We start from the raw sequence: 19,992 nt of genomic DNA on the forward strand, positions 1-19,992 counted from the left end.
TTCTTTTATTAATAAATTGCTTGAAGTGGATTGTTTCCCTCTTTGAGGGTTTTAACCACGTCAAAAGTACTAGTGTATTGATCTGCGATCTATTTGTGAGCAGTGTCCTTTGGTGTTCTTTCTGAGGAACTTACCCTGTAAATTCCTACATGGTATCAGAGCTATTTGAGGGCCGCGTCCGTTGGTGATCCAAATCTGAAGCCGGTAGAACTGCATCCGACTACCATTTCCTAGATCTACTGTTTCTGACTGCTTTCGGGCCGAGAGGACTGCTCTGTTGTGTTGGGAGCATCTGTTCCAGTGAAGAACCCCTTTCGTTTCACGCGAAAAGGTTTCTGGTAGCCCTAGCTGCGTCTTTTTTAAGATCTGGAGGTATACAGTGTTTATTTGCAGTTTACAGTTATTTTCTCTCTGTTTATTTTGGTTTCGGTTTATTTAGCTTTTTTTATTACCGGATCTATACCTTTCATTTCTGCGTATGCTCTTTGCCCCGCGACTCTGTGCGATCTGGGAAAATCAGAAACAGAAAGGAAGGATTTTTCTCATGCGTATGCTCTTTTCCGCTGCAACTTAGTGTGATCTCGGAAAATCAGAAACATTGAGAAAAATATTTAGTTTCCGGCTAAAGCTAACTTCGAGCCGCAAGGTTCTTTTTTTTGTATTTCCGTGTTGGGTTTTGTGTTTTTTGTTTTGTAGGGAAAAAGAGCTTTCTCAAAGCAAGCACGCAACCCAAAGCTTCAACCCCCCCCCCCCTCTCTCTCTCTCAAACTTTTTGTATAGCTCACTTGGTCCAAAGCTAATTTATGAGAGTAGAGGTCTTGGGTTCAAGTCTCCCTTTTGTGGGGGCGGATTTTTTCATTTCCACACATTCCCGCACTTCTTCGGCGACTTCATCAAATTTTTTTCAAAAAGCCATAACTTCTTCATCCGGAAATCGTTTTCAGAACCGTTTTTTTTTAAACAGCCTAATTTTTCGAGATCTTTCCATTGAAACACTTAGTTTCAGCATCTATAGCTTCAGTTTTTTTAACATGGAAAGTCCATGCCAAGTCATTCTTGACAGCACCAACTACTTCCAATGGTGATCCTACATTGTGGATTTACTTAGAAGTAAAGGTCTTTACAGAATAGCCACAGGCCAAGGGACCAAACCGAAAGATGAAGACAAGGCAGCTAAATGGGAAAATAGGCAAGACCAAGCACGTGGGTTGATAGGGATGTCTATTTCTCCAGATCTTAGATTCCATATTGCAGAACTTGATACTCCTGATGAAGCAATGAAACAGATTACTAAAGTCTTTGCAATTAAAAATGAAAATAAAGCCCATCAACTTGAAAATGAATTGCTTACATTGAACCCCAATAATTTTTCTTGCATTGAAGATTTTTTGTCCAAGTTCAAGACCCTTAGACTTCTCTTGGAAGGTGTTAAGGTTAAGAAAGAAGATAGTAGCCTTATCTACTCCATTCTTACTAAGTTGGGACGAGCCTATTCTGTGTTTGTTTCCACCTTCCATTCTACAAGAGAAGCCTTCATTTCTCAAGGACAAGCCTACAAGTCCCCTTCCTTTGATTCCTTTTGTGATTCTTTAATAAGAGAACAAGAAAAACTCTTACACCTTGGTCTTCTTCATCTTGGAAACTCTTCTAAGAAAGCGTTAGCCGCCCAGCAGCAACCAAATTCAAAGAATCCTAAGAAGTCGTATCCTAAAAGGAATGTTCCTAAACCAAACAAGGGTCCTAAGCAATTTCCGCCTCAAAATGAAAAATCATTTCAACAAAATGATAAGACAAATAAAAACAAATGGAAGAAGACTGATAGACATTGCAACTTTTGTAATCAAGATGGCCACTTAGAATCCAAATGCTTTAAGAAGATGGAAGCCTTGGAAGCAGCAATGAAGAAGCATAACATCCATTTGGAGAAATCTTCAACTTCAACTTCATCTTCAGGAATGGCACTTTCTGCATGTGGTTGTCAAGCATCTCGGTCTGGCTATGCACTAAATGTATCTTCTTCTTCTCATTCTCATGAGTGGCTCATTGATTATGGAGCTTCTTATCACATGGCCAAAAACAAAGCCATGTTTTCTTCTTTAAATGATTGTAACACCAAAAATATATATGTTGGTGATGATAGATCTCTTAGTGTTGTAGGAACTGGAACTATTCATATAAACAATGGTAAGTTTAATGATGTATTATGTGTTCCAACCTTATCCTGCAACCTTCTATCTGTATATCAGATAACCCATTCAGGTGAAGGTAAAATCGTTGAATTTTCACCTCACGATGTTGTAATTAAGGACCTAAGAGATCCTAGACAGATTTTAGCTACTGGCATTGCTGATGATTCTACAAGGTTGTATAAGTTTCACAACTTTGGGTCATCAAATCTTCTCTCAGTATTTGTTGCTCATAATGATGAAGTGAGCAAACTTTGGCATGAGCGATTTGGTCACTTAAACTAATGCTCTCTTCAGAGTCTATGTAAGGAAAATATGGTGACAGGTCTTCCAATGGTATCTTGCAGAGATGGTGTTTGTTCCGGATGTGTACTCGGAAAACATCATCGGGACAATTTTGAAAAACGTGCCTCTTGGCACGCCTCAGCCCCTTTACAGCTCGTGCATAGTGATTTATGTGGTCCACTTCCACTTGCTTCATTCTCTGGCTACAAGTATTTCTTAACTTTCATTGATGATTTCTCAAGACACACTTGGGTATACTTCTTAAAACTCAAGATGAAGTATTTAACATGTTCTTGGCCTTTAAGGCCTTTGTTGAAAAACAATCTGGACATCAAATTCTTAAGCTAAGATCTGATAATGGCGGAGAATATGTTAAAAACACATTCATCAACTTTTGCACTGAGAATGGAATTCAAATGCAACATACTGTTCCATATACTCCACAACAAAATGGTGTCGCTGAAAGGAAGAATCGCACCTTAAAGGAAATGGCTAATTGTATGCTTCAATCTAAAGGACTTAGTCTTAATTATTGGGCAGAAGCAATTAACTGTGCAAATTACATAATAAATCCCACTCCTACTAAGGCTTTAAAGAATATCACTCCAGAAGAAGCATGGAGCTCAATCAAACCAGATGTAAGTCACTTTCGTGTTTTTGGAAGTGAAGCATGGGCCCATATTCTAGATGAGAAACATAAAGCTTTAGAACCTAAGAGTGAAAAATGTATTTTTGTTGGATATTCTGAAGATGTCAAAGGATATAGACTTATTCCACTTAAGTCCAAAAATGTTATCATTAGAAGAGATGTAAAGTTTGCTGAAAATATATCGGCCTGCGAGCCTAGTTCGGTGGATGTGCCACCTCCCCCTATCTCTTATACTTTTGAAAATATTTCTTCTTCAGATGATGAAAGCGAGGATGAAAATCCTCCCCCACCTTCTCAAGATCCTCCTTCAGCTCCTCAGCTTCCAAAATGGGTTCGTGCTACTCGGGATGCAGCAGGTGATCTTGCCGGTGATCCTACAGATCAGCGACGTACACGTTCTCAGTTCGAGACAGCCTCTTCTTTACTGGCTCAAGCTTCAGTGAATTATGATCCTGACACCTTTGCAGAAGCTTCAGGCCATCCAGATTGGGAAGCAGCTATGAATGAAGAATATCATTCATTATTGGCAAATGATACATGGGATCTTGTTCCTCTACCAAAGGGTTTGCCTCCAAATACTTCGAATTGTTGTAGATTATTTCCAGCACTTGTAAAAAAAAATTTCTAAGTTAAGTTAATCTATTAATATGTAGCAAAAAATGTACAATGAGGCTCAGGCCTCAGCAGTGCTAAACATAGTTTATCAGAGAATATCTTGACTGCCCCAACATTGGGGAAACCAATCCGCAGAGGCAAAAATACCTAGATATGGGATATCAGTCTTTAAGACCAGGCAAAACAAAACGAGAGAAATTTCACCGGGACAAAAATAAATCCAAACAAATTCCAGTAGATCAAACATATCAAAACAAGACCAGTAAGTAAAGGAGACCTCAGCTAGCGACACCTGACAGCCACGCATCATCATTTGAACTCGTCTGGGATGGGTATCTCTTCAACCAGACACGCATACTGCTCCCAGTCATCCTCCTCCTCCGACGCGCCGCCGTGTGGCCCACACACAGGTTGGATGCCACCATAGCTGCCAGCCGCCGCCTGCGGAGCTAACCCTTCAGTCCCTCTTCCACCTGGGGAGCGCGTGGCGCCAGAACTACCACCCTCAGCATGCTGACCACCACCCATGGTCTAGCCATGCAGAGCATCCTTTTCCTCGTCCAGCAAATTCTTTCCAATGTCACGGCCATTCCTGCGTCTGTGAGCCTCCTCTTGCCACATTTCAAAACTTCCCGCCTGGGTAGCTTGCAGCTCATTATCTTCAGTGAAAAGGATGGTGATTGTAGCAGTAATCACCGGTCTGTTCAGGTTGCTGCGAAATCTGAATTGGGTCGAGTGGGGAGCAGGGTGAGGGGGCAAAGGGAAATTGGCAGTGTGAACCGTGAAATCTCTGCGACCATCACCTGGAGACAGAGCACGACCCCAGCCACTGCGAGTATTGGGATACCTTCCCAAAACAGAGCTATGGGGGTGAGGAAGTTCAGGGGAAGGAGAGGAGGCGGTGGGCTCAGGATTCGGCATCATCTGAGGGCGGGCACTACCTCCCCGAGTCCCCCCTTTGCGGCTCCTCATGCGATGACGAACCATGACGGAATGCCTAGCCAAATGTTCAGTGGGAGCGATGGCAGAGGAATTGAGCAGAGGAACAAGGACCGGCTAGGCGGAGATTAACTGGCAGAACCTGGAATGGGAATGGTGATGCCCATTGCCGAAATCAACACAGCTTGCTAACCAGCAGCGACGCCCAGTGACTGTGCGAGAGCTGGGTTCAATAGCTTGGGGCGGGCAATTGTAGTGGAGCAGGGGAGAAGGAGACACAATAAGACGAGGGGAGTCCATGTCTGGGCAAATGATAGCCATTTCTTGACCCAAGCATTCATTAAATGCTACTTGCAGTCTATCATGAATTCGGCTCAAACTGGTGTGGGGTGAAGCGTCGACGACCAAGTGGCCCGTCCTCTCGCTGCCTTCCAATATGTTCTTCATTAATTGCATTGAATGTCACCCGCATCCGGGTCCAGCACCTGTAATTAGCCTCAAAACACTTGGACATATGATTGGAACAACAATATAATACAAATGGAAGGAGATTGTTTAGCTTAAGGCTTAGGGCTCCCTTAACACACAAGTTTTGTGGTGATTTTATCAAAGACGTTCCCAAAAAATGCACTATAAACCACAATTGGGTGAAGAAATTCATTATTAGCATATTTTTTATTTTTATATAATATACTTTTTGAAACTTTTGAAATAAAAATTTTAAGGCTTTTATATTTAGGGTTAATTACAAATTTACAAAACATACAAGAAAAATTGAGATAAAATTTTGTGAATAAGGCGGTTGCAAATTGTTGGAATAAGGAATTGAATCATTGATCCTTCTTCCACAAGAGACAGGGACAGGGAATTATATCCTCTCTTAACTTGGTATCTCAAGGCTCAACATTTTGGAATGCTAGGTGGAACACCAAGGATACAAACCTAGGAATAAAACAGGGCAAATACTGAAACCAAAATTCTACTAGGAGGGCCTTCAAATAAAAGAAACCTCCATCCAAGCAACTAACAATTATTGTAGATAAGGTTATTTACTTCTAAAGGGGAGAGCGAATCATGTCCCAATAGAGAACAATAGTAACTTGATGAATTAGGAAAATATTTGAGATGAACCCTAGACCTCCTCCTCCAAGATTCCTTGGATTAATAAGCTTAGCCTTGTAGTAACTTTGTGTTGCTCCAAAATTGCCTTCGAAAAATCTTCGATCAGCCAAACAAAAGAAGAGAATTCACATGTACACCATTTTGTCTCATGAAAAGAATTCACATGTACACCATTTTGTCTTATAAATACCGAGTGCTAGGTTCGCAGGAAATCTAACATGGTATCAGAGTTGAAACTCTGAAAAAAATTATCTCAGAATCGCAGAAGCCAAGTTCATATAGGATTGTTGGGGCCATGTTTGGACGCAATTGTATAAGGTAGAACTTTAGAAAAAAAAGGGGCACCAAGTGGATGAAGAGAAATTTTTTATTTTTTTCGGTAAGCAGTACCCGACTTTTTTAATTGATTTGAGAAAAAGGCGACAAAAGATGTTGGCAACTCAATGAGCCGAAAAGGGCCCAGCCACTATGGTAGCCGACAGCCTCATGGTTGTTAGACCCAGTCACCACAAACTTTGGCTGACGAGAGAGATCGCAAGCCGATAAGGCTAAAGTGAAACAAAATTGACGGGCAATCCACAAGGCGCGAAGAACAATCAGCGTACGAAAATAACAAGGGTATTGACAGAAAGAAACAAGCAGTGGGTGTAGGTCAAGGCAATTGAGTAGACGAGGAGCTACAAGGGAGACCACAACCAACAATTTAGCTTGATGGTTGTAGCCGTGGCAGAGGGGTCTACAAGCATAGTCATGGCAAAGGTGGCCGACAGGGTGGCAGGATGACGCAGTCGACTGGCAGAGGAAACAAAAGCGACTAGACTTAGTCACCAAATAGTGACGAGGACACTAGCGAGGGTAATTGGTCAACAGTTCGTAAGAGGTAAATGTGTTGAGCCACAACCATAAGTCAAATGCATAGGTGCATGGAGAATCAGCTAAGTGTGGACAACGGTCAGTAAAGCAAGGAATGGGCCATGGTAGGAACTAAGGAGATTCTCCATGCATAGGTGCATGGAGAATCGACTAAGTGTGGACAGGGGTCGGTGCAACAAGGAATGGGCCATGGTAGGAACTAAGGAGATGGGTTGGTGCAGCATGTGGAGATTTGCAACGTTGGGACATAGTCGTTGAGAAATGAGTAGAACAATCCTAGGAAAAGCCAGAGCCACAAGTCGTGTTGCAGCAAGGTCAGGGTGCCAAGGGTGCCAAGACAAGTCGTCAAAGTAAGGTCGAGACAAGTAACCTGGACATACAGCATGTGCACAAGAACCAGGGCCAAGTAATGCAAGTGTGAGGGTGGCAAGTCATGCACATAGGAGGTGGGCACGGGTAGCTAGACCTAGAGAACAATTTGCTTCTTCATCAAGTAAAATTGTTTTTGGCAGAGTTTGATCAGTTGGATGGAGATGGCTAGTGGTCTCAAGTTCCAAATCACTTGGATGGGTTGACTAACTATAACATATTGAAGGAGAGAATTGTGTTGGTGTTAGAGGAGAACAACATCTAAGAGTTTGTAGCAAAAACCCATATTCCTCCTATCGATACAATATCTAAGAGTTTGTAGCAAAAACTCATATTCCTTCTGTTGTCGCACAGAATGTCTAGGCACCGCGACAACGGCTCAGATCGGGGGTTGTCACCCTGATCCCCAATCTCTCAGTTTAAGCTGTCTCCCTACAGCAGGCTAAGGGGGGTAGACCTTATGGAAAAATGGAATGAAGAAGAACTAGTTGGGAACCAACCAGTTCAGGAGACACAGTGAAGGGATCAAGTACTTAATTAAGATTCAGCAAGACTTATAGGATTTGATTAGATTTTAAACAATTGATACCAGTGCCTTATGGAGTCAACGATCTTGCTAAAGAAATTAAGACCAAGTAATCGATTAGAAACTGCTACTTAGATGAATGACTTATCTAATATGAAATGTAATTCCTAAAACTAATGTGAGATGAAAGAATCTTGGTTAATTTTAGTTAAATGCCTATTTAAATGTGAATCCTTCAATCCTTTTTGTGTTGAGCCTGATTTCGTAGTAATTGGAAAAGAGAAGATAAGGAGAAGCACACTAAGGTGTGATTAACGATACCTCTCCTGAAATTCTAACATATTCGGTGCCTCTAGTGCTATAGAGAGTTGTGGCTCTGACGACTGCAAGGTCATCATTTTAAGTACTATTAAAACAGGTTTTTCAAGCAAAAAATTGATGGATACCTATCTTTTTATCGACCAAGCTTACGCTTGGAAGTACATTTTATTTATGCAAATGCACCAAATGATGAGAAGATGAGATGAAGCTAGATTCAAGGATGAAAAGATGCTTATGTCGCAAAAACTTCCAATACCCAAATGAAATGGTTGCTTTACTAAATGAAGACTCAAAATTAAACCCCTGAAGATATTACAATTAGAACACAAGCTTATTTCAAATCCTTCTGATACAGTTATAGCTCAAAGAGACCAAAAACTTCTTTGCTTCGACATTGTTTGGGATCTACAATGGTAAGTCAGCTAACGGTCACATCCTACACAATGTATTGTTTTTATACCACTCATTGCAACTGATATGGTCTTATTGGATTCTACGATTTTTGAAGCAAGTGGTAGTCAACCTTAGTAAAACAAAGGTCATGCTCCCTACAATCTTGAAGAAATACCCTAAGAATTTTCACATCATTTTTACAAGGGGCAAGTCATATTAATCTCCACTTTTCCACCTATCATTGTCTATCCTAATTGCATTCAACACCATTGGATACAAGACCTCAAGGTTCTTGATCAATATAAAGTTCCATGACCTGCAAACTGAAATGAACCCTTACATCAAACAGTCAAAGATGGCTTGGTAGTTGTGCCATGTCCATGACAGTTCCATTGAAGAGCAATTTATTTTCATATATGCCATATACTATGAGATACAAATGAGTTTCCACTACATGCTTTAAGAACTTGAGGGTTACTTAGTGATTTTCTTTTACTTTCTAGTCTCATTAAACTTTTTCCTTGGTCATTTTTGGACCTCAATATAATTATCTTATCTTATTTCCCACACTTCTCCATTATGTAGAACATTGCATCTTTGGTATCTTCCTTGTAACTTGAGAGTCTATCTCACAGTTTAATTCTATAGCTGTGGAAGGTCTTCTGGCTTAGTCTCTTTAGGAGCTATAACCAGGAATATCTTGTTTTGTCTCTTTAGGAGCTTACATGTGACATGCAAGGCATGCATAAGGGTTGCAATGCAACATGCAAGCCATGCATCAAGGTTGCATGAGACATGAGAAATGCATGATATGCAAGCTATTTGTAACTCCTTTATTATGTTTAGGAAACAGAAGGCCTAACAAAAGTAAGTTACATAAATGACTTATCATTAGTAACTCGACAATTTAATCTTAGTTGTCAATCTAGACCTTAATGATGTTATAAATTGAACCCAAGGAATGAGGCTAAGATACACAATCATTGTTGAGCGCTTGAGCAAGTGATTTGCCAAGTGAGAAGGCTCAACTTGACCAAGGATATTTGGAAGGATGCTAAGGAGTTTTCGAGAGAAAATCCCAAGGATAAATTTCTCACGCAGCAAGAAGTTTCTAAAGCCGAATTTCTTAGTAAGAGGCTGAGTTTCAGGTCTTCTTATCAGCTATTATTTCCTATCTATTTCTCTGTGGGTCCGATCCATATTTTCTGAGTTAATAAAATTTTCAGAAGGATTTTCTAGGTGAATTTTTCCATCGTACCAGTTATTGATTTCTCAATTATTTCTGCTGCAAATTTACCTGTTAATTATCAGCATATTTATTTTTCAACAATCCTGAAATTTATTTGATAAAATGTTTTTCTGGGTATTGTTAATTTGTTGAGTGAAATTAAATCAGGGCTGATAAGAGTTTACATTAACACACTCAACTTTGTATTTGTTCCCACTTGTTATGCATAGAAACAAACCAACATTTTCCAAAGGAGTATTATATCTATGTTTGTAAGGACATTGGTTAGAGGCCCCTTCATTTTCAAATACACTATGTACTATAAGATCCAACAACATTTTCAATCTTCGTTTAGAGACTCCCACAAATCCATGTGGACTGTTTTATAGTACAAGGACTATAGATCTCTAGCATTCTTCATTTTCTGCTTCTGATAGACTGCTCTACGTCGCAAGTCTTCTCAAATTGCTGTCTCCAAACTTGTTCCTTCATCCTTTCAATCTTTGGATAATTCCAGCCACAAGAAGCATCAACCCAAATCTCCTCTTGAGGTGAGTATGTAGCGTAGAGTTCCTAGCCTCCAACCAATGGGCTATCTCTATATAGCCTTTTTTCTTCTCTTTATAGCGCCCTTCCAACTTATTTTTTGCAGTTGCTTTGGCAACCTTGGTATGTTCAATATTTCTTTTGGAGATGCTTTAGCACTCCCTGTGCTCAGCTACCTTATATTTGTACCTTTTGCAGTCACATTGGCCAAGTTTCACCACTGGTGGACATTAATAACTAAATTAAATTAGATTCACATTATATCAAATTAAAAGGGTAATAGTTAGTCTATCAACAGAATGAACTGTTGAAGGGCATTCATCCAAAACTTTATATAAAACATTATATTGTTTGCCTGACATTTCTGCCAAAAGATCAAGGAAAAGAAATATCTCTGCAATCGAAATCTTGTAATCATCAGTATATTTCTTCACATTCTCGTCGTACAACTTCAGCATCATCAAGATTGAAGCCAAATCTCACATTGCAAGTGCTCTTCTTAGAAAATCAATAAGATGTGTTATTGCACATTTAAAAATTTACTTCATAAAAGGAAACCAACATATATAAATATATTTTCATAATTACTGAATTACCTTCAATGGGGGGCGGCCACCACCCAGAGCAAGAACAGTATCCTTAAATCTTTTTCCTGTCTCCTTGACAGCCTGACACAGCAAATCATAGTTGTAAGAATTCTACAACAAGTGGTACTAAAAAAAGAAGCAAAAGTAGAAGGGTATGAAAAATAGCTTGAAATTATTAGTGAACAAGCTCAATTAGAATAAGTTTTATTGGACTAATTCTACTATCCACCTAGACATCCATCCATTTATACATATATCAGGCATAAGAATAATTGAGCATTTATTTGGGCAGCAACTAAACTACTACTTCACCATCCCTCCGTCATCATACTCTAATTATAGATTCTGCCATCATCACGATTATGATGAGGTGTTATTACAATGTTAAGAGAATAAAATTCTGACAAGGATTCATTCAATATACCTATTTATAGCCACTCAATTCTTAAGTATTTTCGAGCATTTACTTGGGCAGTAACTTAAATTACACTTCAACATCCTTCTTCTTGGCTTTTTTTAGTCTAACATACTTCAATGATATAGGTTTTGCAATCATGACGGTTATTGCCTGAGGAAGTGTTTTGCAATTTTTGCTCCTACAAATTAGTGACATGTAATGGGAGCCCAACAGCCAGCATAAAAAGACATTTTGAGGCAAGTAAGCTAATATACTGTTGCAACATATATTAGAAAGATGGCTTGGACTAGAGGACTATTGTGGGGTAGTCTGGACACTGAACAGATTCATCCATCCCCCCTTTTTATGAGATTGGAAATTCTCTGGTCTATCTCTTGTTCATCAGTGAAAAAGTTCAAATTTCTGGCCCATTTTCAAATTTTTTCCCTTACGAGATGATGCCAAGAGGTATGACGAATGTAATATGGCTTTGTTTAGCAGATCCATTATGATCCACATGCAGTTGTTAATTGTTATTGCATGCAAACTTCTTCAACAGGGGCCAAGAAAAATTCTCTACAGTGATGCATTCACTTCAACAATTTGGCATAATGGGGTCATGCTGACATGGCCACCTAGCTGATAAAGTAGTACACCAATGCATATTTGTTTTTATTAATTACCACTGCCATAACTAGTCTAGTGCGTAGGTCTGCTTTATGACTTATCACTATTATTAAAATCCATACATAAGAGAGAAAGATACAATGGACCCACCACCAATCCCTAATGTTCAAATTCCAATGCAAGAGAGAATTTCTAGACATGATAATTACTAGTGACTATTTGCTTATATGTTTTTCTTTTATTCATTATTTCATTCATTAGGTCATCAAGCAATCATACAAATGCAATGCACAAAAGACAAGACACCAGAGATTCGGCCAAAGGCCAGGGAAAAACCCACAAGGGGAAAACCCATCAATTGTTTCCTAGTAGAGTCTTTGCCAACAAGAGAAATCCAAGTCAAACTATCCAATAATGATCTAATTGCCAAGACAGCCCTCCAAACTACTCCTTTTTGTAGATTGAATCATCTTAAATAGTAGTCTTCCTATAGTTCGCATCACCCAAAGATAATATGCCTCTTGTAACTTGCATTCACAGAGATGATATAGTTCTTGTAACTCGCATTCACAGAGCCTCCTGTAACTGACATTCACAAAGATGATATACCTCCTGTAACTCACATTCACAGAGATGATATACCTCCTGTAACTCACATTCAGAGAACCTCTTGTAACTCACATTCATAGAGATGATATACTTCCTGTAACTCGTATTCACAAAGCTTCTTGTAACTCGCATGATACATAGATATTTGCCTTCATGTAGCTCGTCTTCTCACAGAAACATAGTGTCTTATCAAGCCCGTGTACCACACAAAGATATGCCTCAAATATCCAAATTTTTCTTCCACAAATGTGCACCAAATTGCTTTCCAAATGGAGGAGACTAGGTGCCAAGATATAGTTGTTCATTATGCGAAGGGACATGTCTTTTGGGCAAGTCAACTTGTCTTTCTTGGAGGGCCGACTTGGCAACTTGGTGAGACAAATGACTTTGACAAATTTCGAATTTTATTTCTTTTGCAAGGGTCATGAAGAACATGCCCTTATAAATTTTCTTTTCACCAATATAAAGCATGAAGAACATGCTTTAGTAATAAAAATAATAATAACGATTTTTCTTCTTTTTATTTTTACATAAAATATATATTGATACAATGACATTTATGAAGAACAAATCTAGTTACAATTCCAACACTCCCTCTTAACTAGGGAGGTATTCATTATGACTTATCATGATATTCTCAAGTTGAGAACTTATATAACAAAGGATCTGAATTCATAAGCATCAATGATAATAACATCATCATAACTAGCATTGTCAAAATATGAAGGCCTTGACAAGTACGTTCAATCTCTCCACTAGATCAGAGCACAATGTTGGGAGGCATTCAATTGGACACCACCTCCTCTCAAAGCACATACCCCACCTAGGTGTTCACTAAGGTATGTCCTCACAGGACCATTTCCAAATCCCAAGGAAAAGTTTGTCCACCGAACCATTCTTTACCAAGTCCATGTACTTGACTCTTACAACTATTACTCTTGGTCACAATACATGACTCAAGAATGTTCGTCCCTCATTCTTATCCAATCTACCATTCCCCATGCCTGTGTTCATGCACTAGACTTACGACGGATAGTCCTGACCATAGTACATGACACATAGAGAACACGGTGTCTATCCTCACTCCCTCTCAATCCTGGGAGGAGATAACTACAAGCCTAAGCTTGTGTCTGAAGTAATCATATGTCACTTACATCACCTACATGTTCATCCATGGAGACCTTGTTTGTAGCTTCTCGACTCTTATCTACACCATACTCTTGAATCATCAAGCACTTTCATCTTTTATGAAAAGCTAGGTTCTTGATAATCTTTGAAGAGAATCACGATTGAATCCAGCACATCATCAAATAGTCCATCAAAGATTTCACAGAGCCAAACTACTCCACAGCTAATTGTACCAACTGCCACATTTTCTACCTCTGCAGTGCAATAGAATTTTGCTTCATACTCTTCTAGGAAACCATATTAGATCCCAACCATCAGTAATATCTCTACTCATCAATAGCACTACCAACCCAAATGATGTATCCTTAAGCGCCAAGTTGTAGTGTAAAATCCTTCATGTAAATTTCTACTTCCAGCTCCCTCTGAAGTCAATACTTCTTTCTTTGGCTCATGAATCCTTCTTTCCCAAAGTACGAGGTCTTCTTTAATCATGCGGCTTCTTTAAAATATGGGGTAACTCTTCTAACTGAGGAAATTTACTTAACATGATCTTCCCCCTCTTATTGGGAGAATATTCATGCTTCCATGCTTGTCATTTGATTTTGACTACTTTAATGCATACTTCAAAGTTCAAACTGCTCTCTTCTTTTTTCATTCACGTTCTCTACTATTCAAGAAAGTCCTTGTGCTTTGCTATGCTCTTCCAAATTTGTTATCAACTCTTATCATTGACCCGCAAGCTTTATTAGGCAGCTATGGAAGAATAAATATAAATAAGCCAAGTGTAAAGGATTATCCAATGATAATAACATCAATAGTAATGAAAGAAAGGAGATGTATAGTTCTTATCTTTTGAGAAGTGAATCAACTCCCTCTTAATCTAGTACTTCTTGTAATCATCCTAGACCTTATGTCAGCATTTTTCCATTCTCAAGAGCTAGGGCTTCTTTCAGCAGAAACAATTGGTCCTAGGGTTTTTGTTCCTAGGATTTTCAAACAAACCCTAGATGCTTCAAAAAATTTCAAGACCTATCAACTTCCAAATTACAAGATCTACATGTATACTAATGTGTTAGTTGCAAACACTAGAAATGTCATTGACACACCTTCTATACATGAGATGGAGTGCATTGACGTTTTGTTCATTGATTATCTAACCTCAATCACAAAACTTAATCTTCAAGGAAAGGATTTGAACGCTTATGAGAGCATCACATAACATATCGGTTATGTCTTTATCCTCAAGAGAGAATACAACTTCCTATACAATATGTTACCTTACATTTCATGTTAGTTCCTAAATATGATATCTTCATAACCTAAAAGACTTAGTTTTTCATGCAATATAATTGACCTAGATCATTGGTGCAAGAAAACTTTGAAATGGTCTTACAATCTATAAGAACAAAAGATTATAAGTACCTCTTGAATTTTAACCTTACTTGAGCTTCAGAGCAAACAAAATTTCTTCGAATTGCTTCAAAGAGGTATTAGGTCGAACCCTTGTAATGTCTTTTGCCTTTAATTGATCACTTTAGGATGCTCTAAAGATTTCCAAATACTTTTGTTGTAGTTGTTACTACAAACTTTGGTTTGGACTATTTCTTCCATAATTCGAACTTTGTATCCACAACTCGACCCTTATTCATCATCAAGGAGCTTGGATAAAGATTTTGGATCATAGAATTGTCTCGAACTGTCACCTAGTCACTCTTCCATAAACTCAGATTATCACATGACGTAGCTCATATTTTTCTCCTTACTATATATAGAGATAATGAACTTATTGTTTCCAACAGTAATATAGCTTGAATTCTTGGATCTAGATCCATAGAAAGCATTCCAAATGTATGGACTATACCAAAATTCTCATATTATTATGCACTAATCAATACCATGGAGTCATAGCTCGAATTACTGGTCCATTGATTGCAGAGATAATTTTAACCACAGATATACCATTGGAATTTTGGTCTTCTATAGGGATTCGACCCTTTCCACACAGGAATCATTATTTAGACATGGCTTTGATTACTAAGACAAGTCCATATTTCTTGACTTAAGTCTTCATCTTCTTCAAAAATGACAGAGACTCGAATAGACTCAGATCATGCCATGAACTTTGCTAAGAAAGGTAATTCAGAAGTTTCACATAGGTATGACATATATCTATTATGGATGCTCATTGCCTATTTACTTGCTTCCAATACTATTCCAAAAATCTGAGTTTGCCTCTTTATGTCTCCATTTTCTGTTTGTTATTTGATGAACAATTTGCCTGGATATAAATATGGAAAATATGTCAAATTGATCTGTGATGCTTATTTGCCACCACTTGGATCATCCTTCATTATTGCTTCTACATGCTGCAAAATCCAGTTTATGAGTAGCCATACCTGTTACCGCTCAAACTAGTAGGGGTCCTAGGAGGGGATCCTATAGAGCAACTACTAGGTCAAGGGCAACAATGGAGCGATAGCCCACTATCACCTCAGCTAAGGCTCCCTGCTCTTTATGAACTTTCACCGATGGGAGGAGACCCGGTATAAGAGGAATCACAAGGAAGGATGAATCTATGAAAGGATAAGAAGTGATTCCCAAGGCCTATTCACAAGAGAGGCTCAATTAGATAGCTTGCTTGCTTCAAAAGCAAGGTGGTGGGCTCTCTAGGAAGGGCTAAAGGGATTCTCGAGGCTAGGGTTTGGGAATATATTTTGTCAAGATGATTCCTAGACTGGAGAATCCTTGTGGAGAATTGGCCTTTATGTGATCTTTGTGAAATTAGAGTTATAAAGTTGCGAGACCACAAAGGACCAAGTGGACCAAAAATTAGGTCAAGGGTATGGAATTGATCAACCGAGGAGGTGCTTGACCTAATTATGGAAGATAAAATTATCAAAGGCAAAATTTTCTTTGAGGATTTGAAATGCAATGATCCAAATGAGGACGCTAACCCAAATCAGCCTAGGAAGAGAAATGATCCTCAAGCTAGGGCTTGCAATATCTCGAGATTCCATTGTTGGATTGTGCTCAAATTTGGAGGACCCCTTAAGAAGACCCCAGTATAATTCTAAACCAATTTTCAAGGTGTTTGGATAGCTATAAAAGATTCTGGTTAATGCCCTAGGTGACCCTCTAGGGTTAGGCCTAGAATTTGGAAAAATGAAAAAAAGAGAGTTAAATTTAACCACCACAAGGATACGAGGATCAATGCCTTATTGCTTGGGCTTAATGGAGTCACGATACACATGGATCGATAATTCTCCTGAGCTAAGGAGCCCTAATTGATATTTGCTAGCATCTCCAAGGGACACAACTAAGTCAATAGGGATTTATATTTCAAGTTTGCCAAAGAGATGAAGTTTCGACGCTTGAAACCTATTATGTGCCTCTAGAAACATTCACCCACCCTCTTCAAGTACAATGCATGCATTAAATAACTTATTCAAGGTTCCCAGAAGAATTTCGCATTTACTTTAAACCAAACAAGAATAATGATAACCATACCATGTAGTAAACTAGTAAAATAACAAGAATAACATCAAAATATGACTTACATGAGAGCAAGAGAGTATATTCATTCATCAACTTCGCATTAGAAAGAACCTCCAAATACAATAGTGAAAATCCAAACGTCAGAGTGCATCAAGAAAGCTCCAAAAGGTTTACCCAGTAAAAAGTGTGAAAATATCTTAAGAGATACCAATCCAATCCAAGTGATGATGAGAGAAATGAATCACCTCTCATCTATTTATACAACTCAAAAGGGGATTCGATTTGCCTAATTAGCCTAATTTAGCCCCAAATAATAAAATAATACATAAAAATGACATGACTTGGTGACAAGCCCACCAAGATAGCTCAATAATACAAAGAATAGCCTCTCAAGAGGGCAAAATAATGAATATGATGAGTCGTTGGGCCATTGAGAAGGCCTAATGAAGTCCAAAGTGTGCCATGGTGAGGGAATGGACTCCAAACATAATGGAAAGGGGTTGGCCCCTTGTTTTCCAAGCAAGTCAATTTGGTGCTCCCAAGTGGGTGTGGGGGCACTAGGACATCCTCATGGGTCTCCAAGTGGATCGATAATGCTTGTAAACCATCTGTAAGGGCTAGGATGATGACATAAGCCCTCCCTTTGTCTCCTGTAGTGAGATACATCCTCATCTGGACCTTGGAACCTCTGCCAAGTGTGTGGTACAAGTGTGGAGTTGGCTGGGCATGGTGGTCCAGGTGCATCATCTTCATCCAAAAAGGTGGAACACGAGCAACCACTAAATGGTGTTGGGGATCCATGAAGTAATATTTGCTATGGTGGAGGCGCATGGCTCTCAATGCTCACCCTACAAGTGCCAATGTGGCTCTCTAGAGGGCTTGGACCCCATATAGGGAGACCAAACGCCAAATAGAGACCCACCTACAATCCTGCATAAGATCCAATGCGTCCCCTTGCCCTCCAATACAAAAAATCATTAGAATAATCAAGTAAAAGAACTTACAAATCATGGAATCAATGGGGCACTTCATGGTGGCATGCCCTTCCATAGTGGGCTTTGGCATGTACAAGTGTCTCCAAGCTTAATAAGGGGGTTAACCAAGGACCCTATTAGGTGGTTTCAACCTTTAAAGGGGGTGACATGTCCATGGTACATCCATCAAGTGGTAGGTGGCAAGTGATGTAGTCATGGAATAGAGTGGGGATCAGGGGAATGCTCCAGGCCACATGTCATGGTACAAGGGTAACTATGATGAGGGAAGCCCACACTTGGGTATATGAGTGTAGGAGGGAGCAAATCATGGTACATGAGTTACCTCGGCCTTTGTTTTTCCACCCTTCTTCATATGCCTTTTGCCTTTGATTGATTTTTCTTCATAACTGCTCGAGGCTCCAAGGGATGAGAGCATGATGTGTAGGATATAGCAGTAGGTACCCCCTTTTAAGGTGGGGCATTTCATTGCCCACTAGGGGTTGGGACAATCATGGGTTCCTTAATGTGGAGGGGGCTCATCTAGGGCCCATAGGAACCAGGGTGATGGCCATAAATAAGGGGTAAAGCTCATGTTTAGCTCTTGCCCACATGCTAAATTTGTATGTCTCAACCATCTTTTGCATTGTGTACATTTCCTATTAAGAGTGGCTAAATTATGCTTTTTCTTTTCCTTCTAGCTACATCAACCTCCCAAGCATCATTACAGGCCTGACCCAAGGTGTAGACAAGGGGAGGGGGAGGCCAACCCTATGTGGACCCGGATGGGAAAAATGATGAATGGAGCTAGAATGAGTGGAAGGGAGTGATATATATGGTGTCAGGAAGTGGGACCACGCAACCAAAATCAAGATTTCCCTTGTAGTGCTAACCCTAACGCAAATGGCCAGTATAGGAGATCCCATTGAACTAGGGTATCCGCCAAATTGAGTGTAGGCGACAAGAGTACATACCTAGACCACTCTTTCCATTGAATTCCCCCACCAATCCATGCCCAAAAGTGTCCATGATAAGTAAGGAAAATTACTCAACTATTCCAATGAAAAGTCATACCTTCAGGGTCGGCCCTCGAGAGGTCCACCTTCAAACATACAATCATAACATATGGGCGAGGGTCCACATGGTTAGTTCAAGTAGCAGAGATAATGGTACATCGAGTTATCTGGTGGCTACAAGGGGCCGCTGGCTGTCGGCTGAGGACCATCTAGTAGAAAAAAATTCTCCTATGCATACTACCTAGAGGTGGTGGGTAACAATACCTAGATCAACCCCTATTCTTAGTCATAGTATTCTCTCTAGCCTTATAGTAAATCCATTGCTTTGTTATCTTCTTCAGAGACCATACAATAAATGTATTTTAAGGAGACCAACAATAGGAAAAAGCCTGACTTGCTCAGAAGTGATGATATATGCAGAGCTTTCATGTTCATCATAAGGCTTCTTGTGACTTCAACTAGGGAAAGTATTTGACTTCCCTATAGCCTAGCTCTGATACCATATTGAAATTCTAATGCAAGAGAGAATTTCTAGATATGATAATTACTTGTGACTATTTGTTATTTTGTTTTCTAGTTATGCATTATTTCATTCATTAGGTCACAAGCAATCATACAAATGCAATGCATAAAAGACAAGAGACCCCAGAGATTAGGCCAGAGGCCAGGGAAAAACACACAAGGGGCAAACCCATCAACCCTTTCCTTGTAGATTATTCATCAACAAGAGAAATCCAAGTCAAGCTAACTAGTAATCCAATCGCCAATTCAACCCTCCAAACTTTGCCTTCTTGTAGCCCACATCAGTTGAAATAGTAGACTTCCTGTAGTTCGCATCACCCAAAGATAATATGCCTCTTATAACTCGCATTCATAGATCCTTTGTAACTTGCATTCACAAAGATGATATAATTCTTGTAACTCGTATTCACAGAGATGATATATTTCCTATAACTCGCATTCATAGAGCCTCCAGCAACTCGCATTCACAGAGATGATATACTTCCTGCGACTCACATTCTCAGAGCCTCTTGTAACTCGCATTTACAAAGATGATATACTTCCTATAACTCGCATTCAAAGAGCCCCTTGTAACTCACATGATACACA

General features: G+C 39.4%; 1 protein-coding gene across 1 annotated transcript in view; it reads right to left on the bottom strand.

Annotated features, from left to right (window-relative positions):
* Positions 1-19,992, bottom strand: part of LOC149258308 (putative cytosolic oligopeptidase A) — a 324,987-nt gene that overhangs the window by 7,628 nt on the left and 297,367 nt on the right. The window contains exon 16 of the mRNA XM_089415126.1: positions 10,649-10,720. Within this exon, the coding sequence (XP_089271252.1) occupies positions 10,649-10,720 (72 nt within the window). The remainder of the gene's footprint in view (positions 1-10,648; positions 10,721-19,992) is intronic.

This window comes from Pinus tabuliformis, chromosome 6 (assembly GCF_031772625.1).
Source record: "Pinus tabuliformis cultivar Carrire ecotype Pingquan chromosome 6, CPIR1, whole genome shotgun sequence".
Taxonomy (NCBI): Eukaryota; Viridiplantae; Streptophyta; class Pinopsida; order Pinales; family Pinaceae; genus Pinus; species Pinus tabuliformis.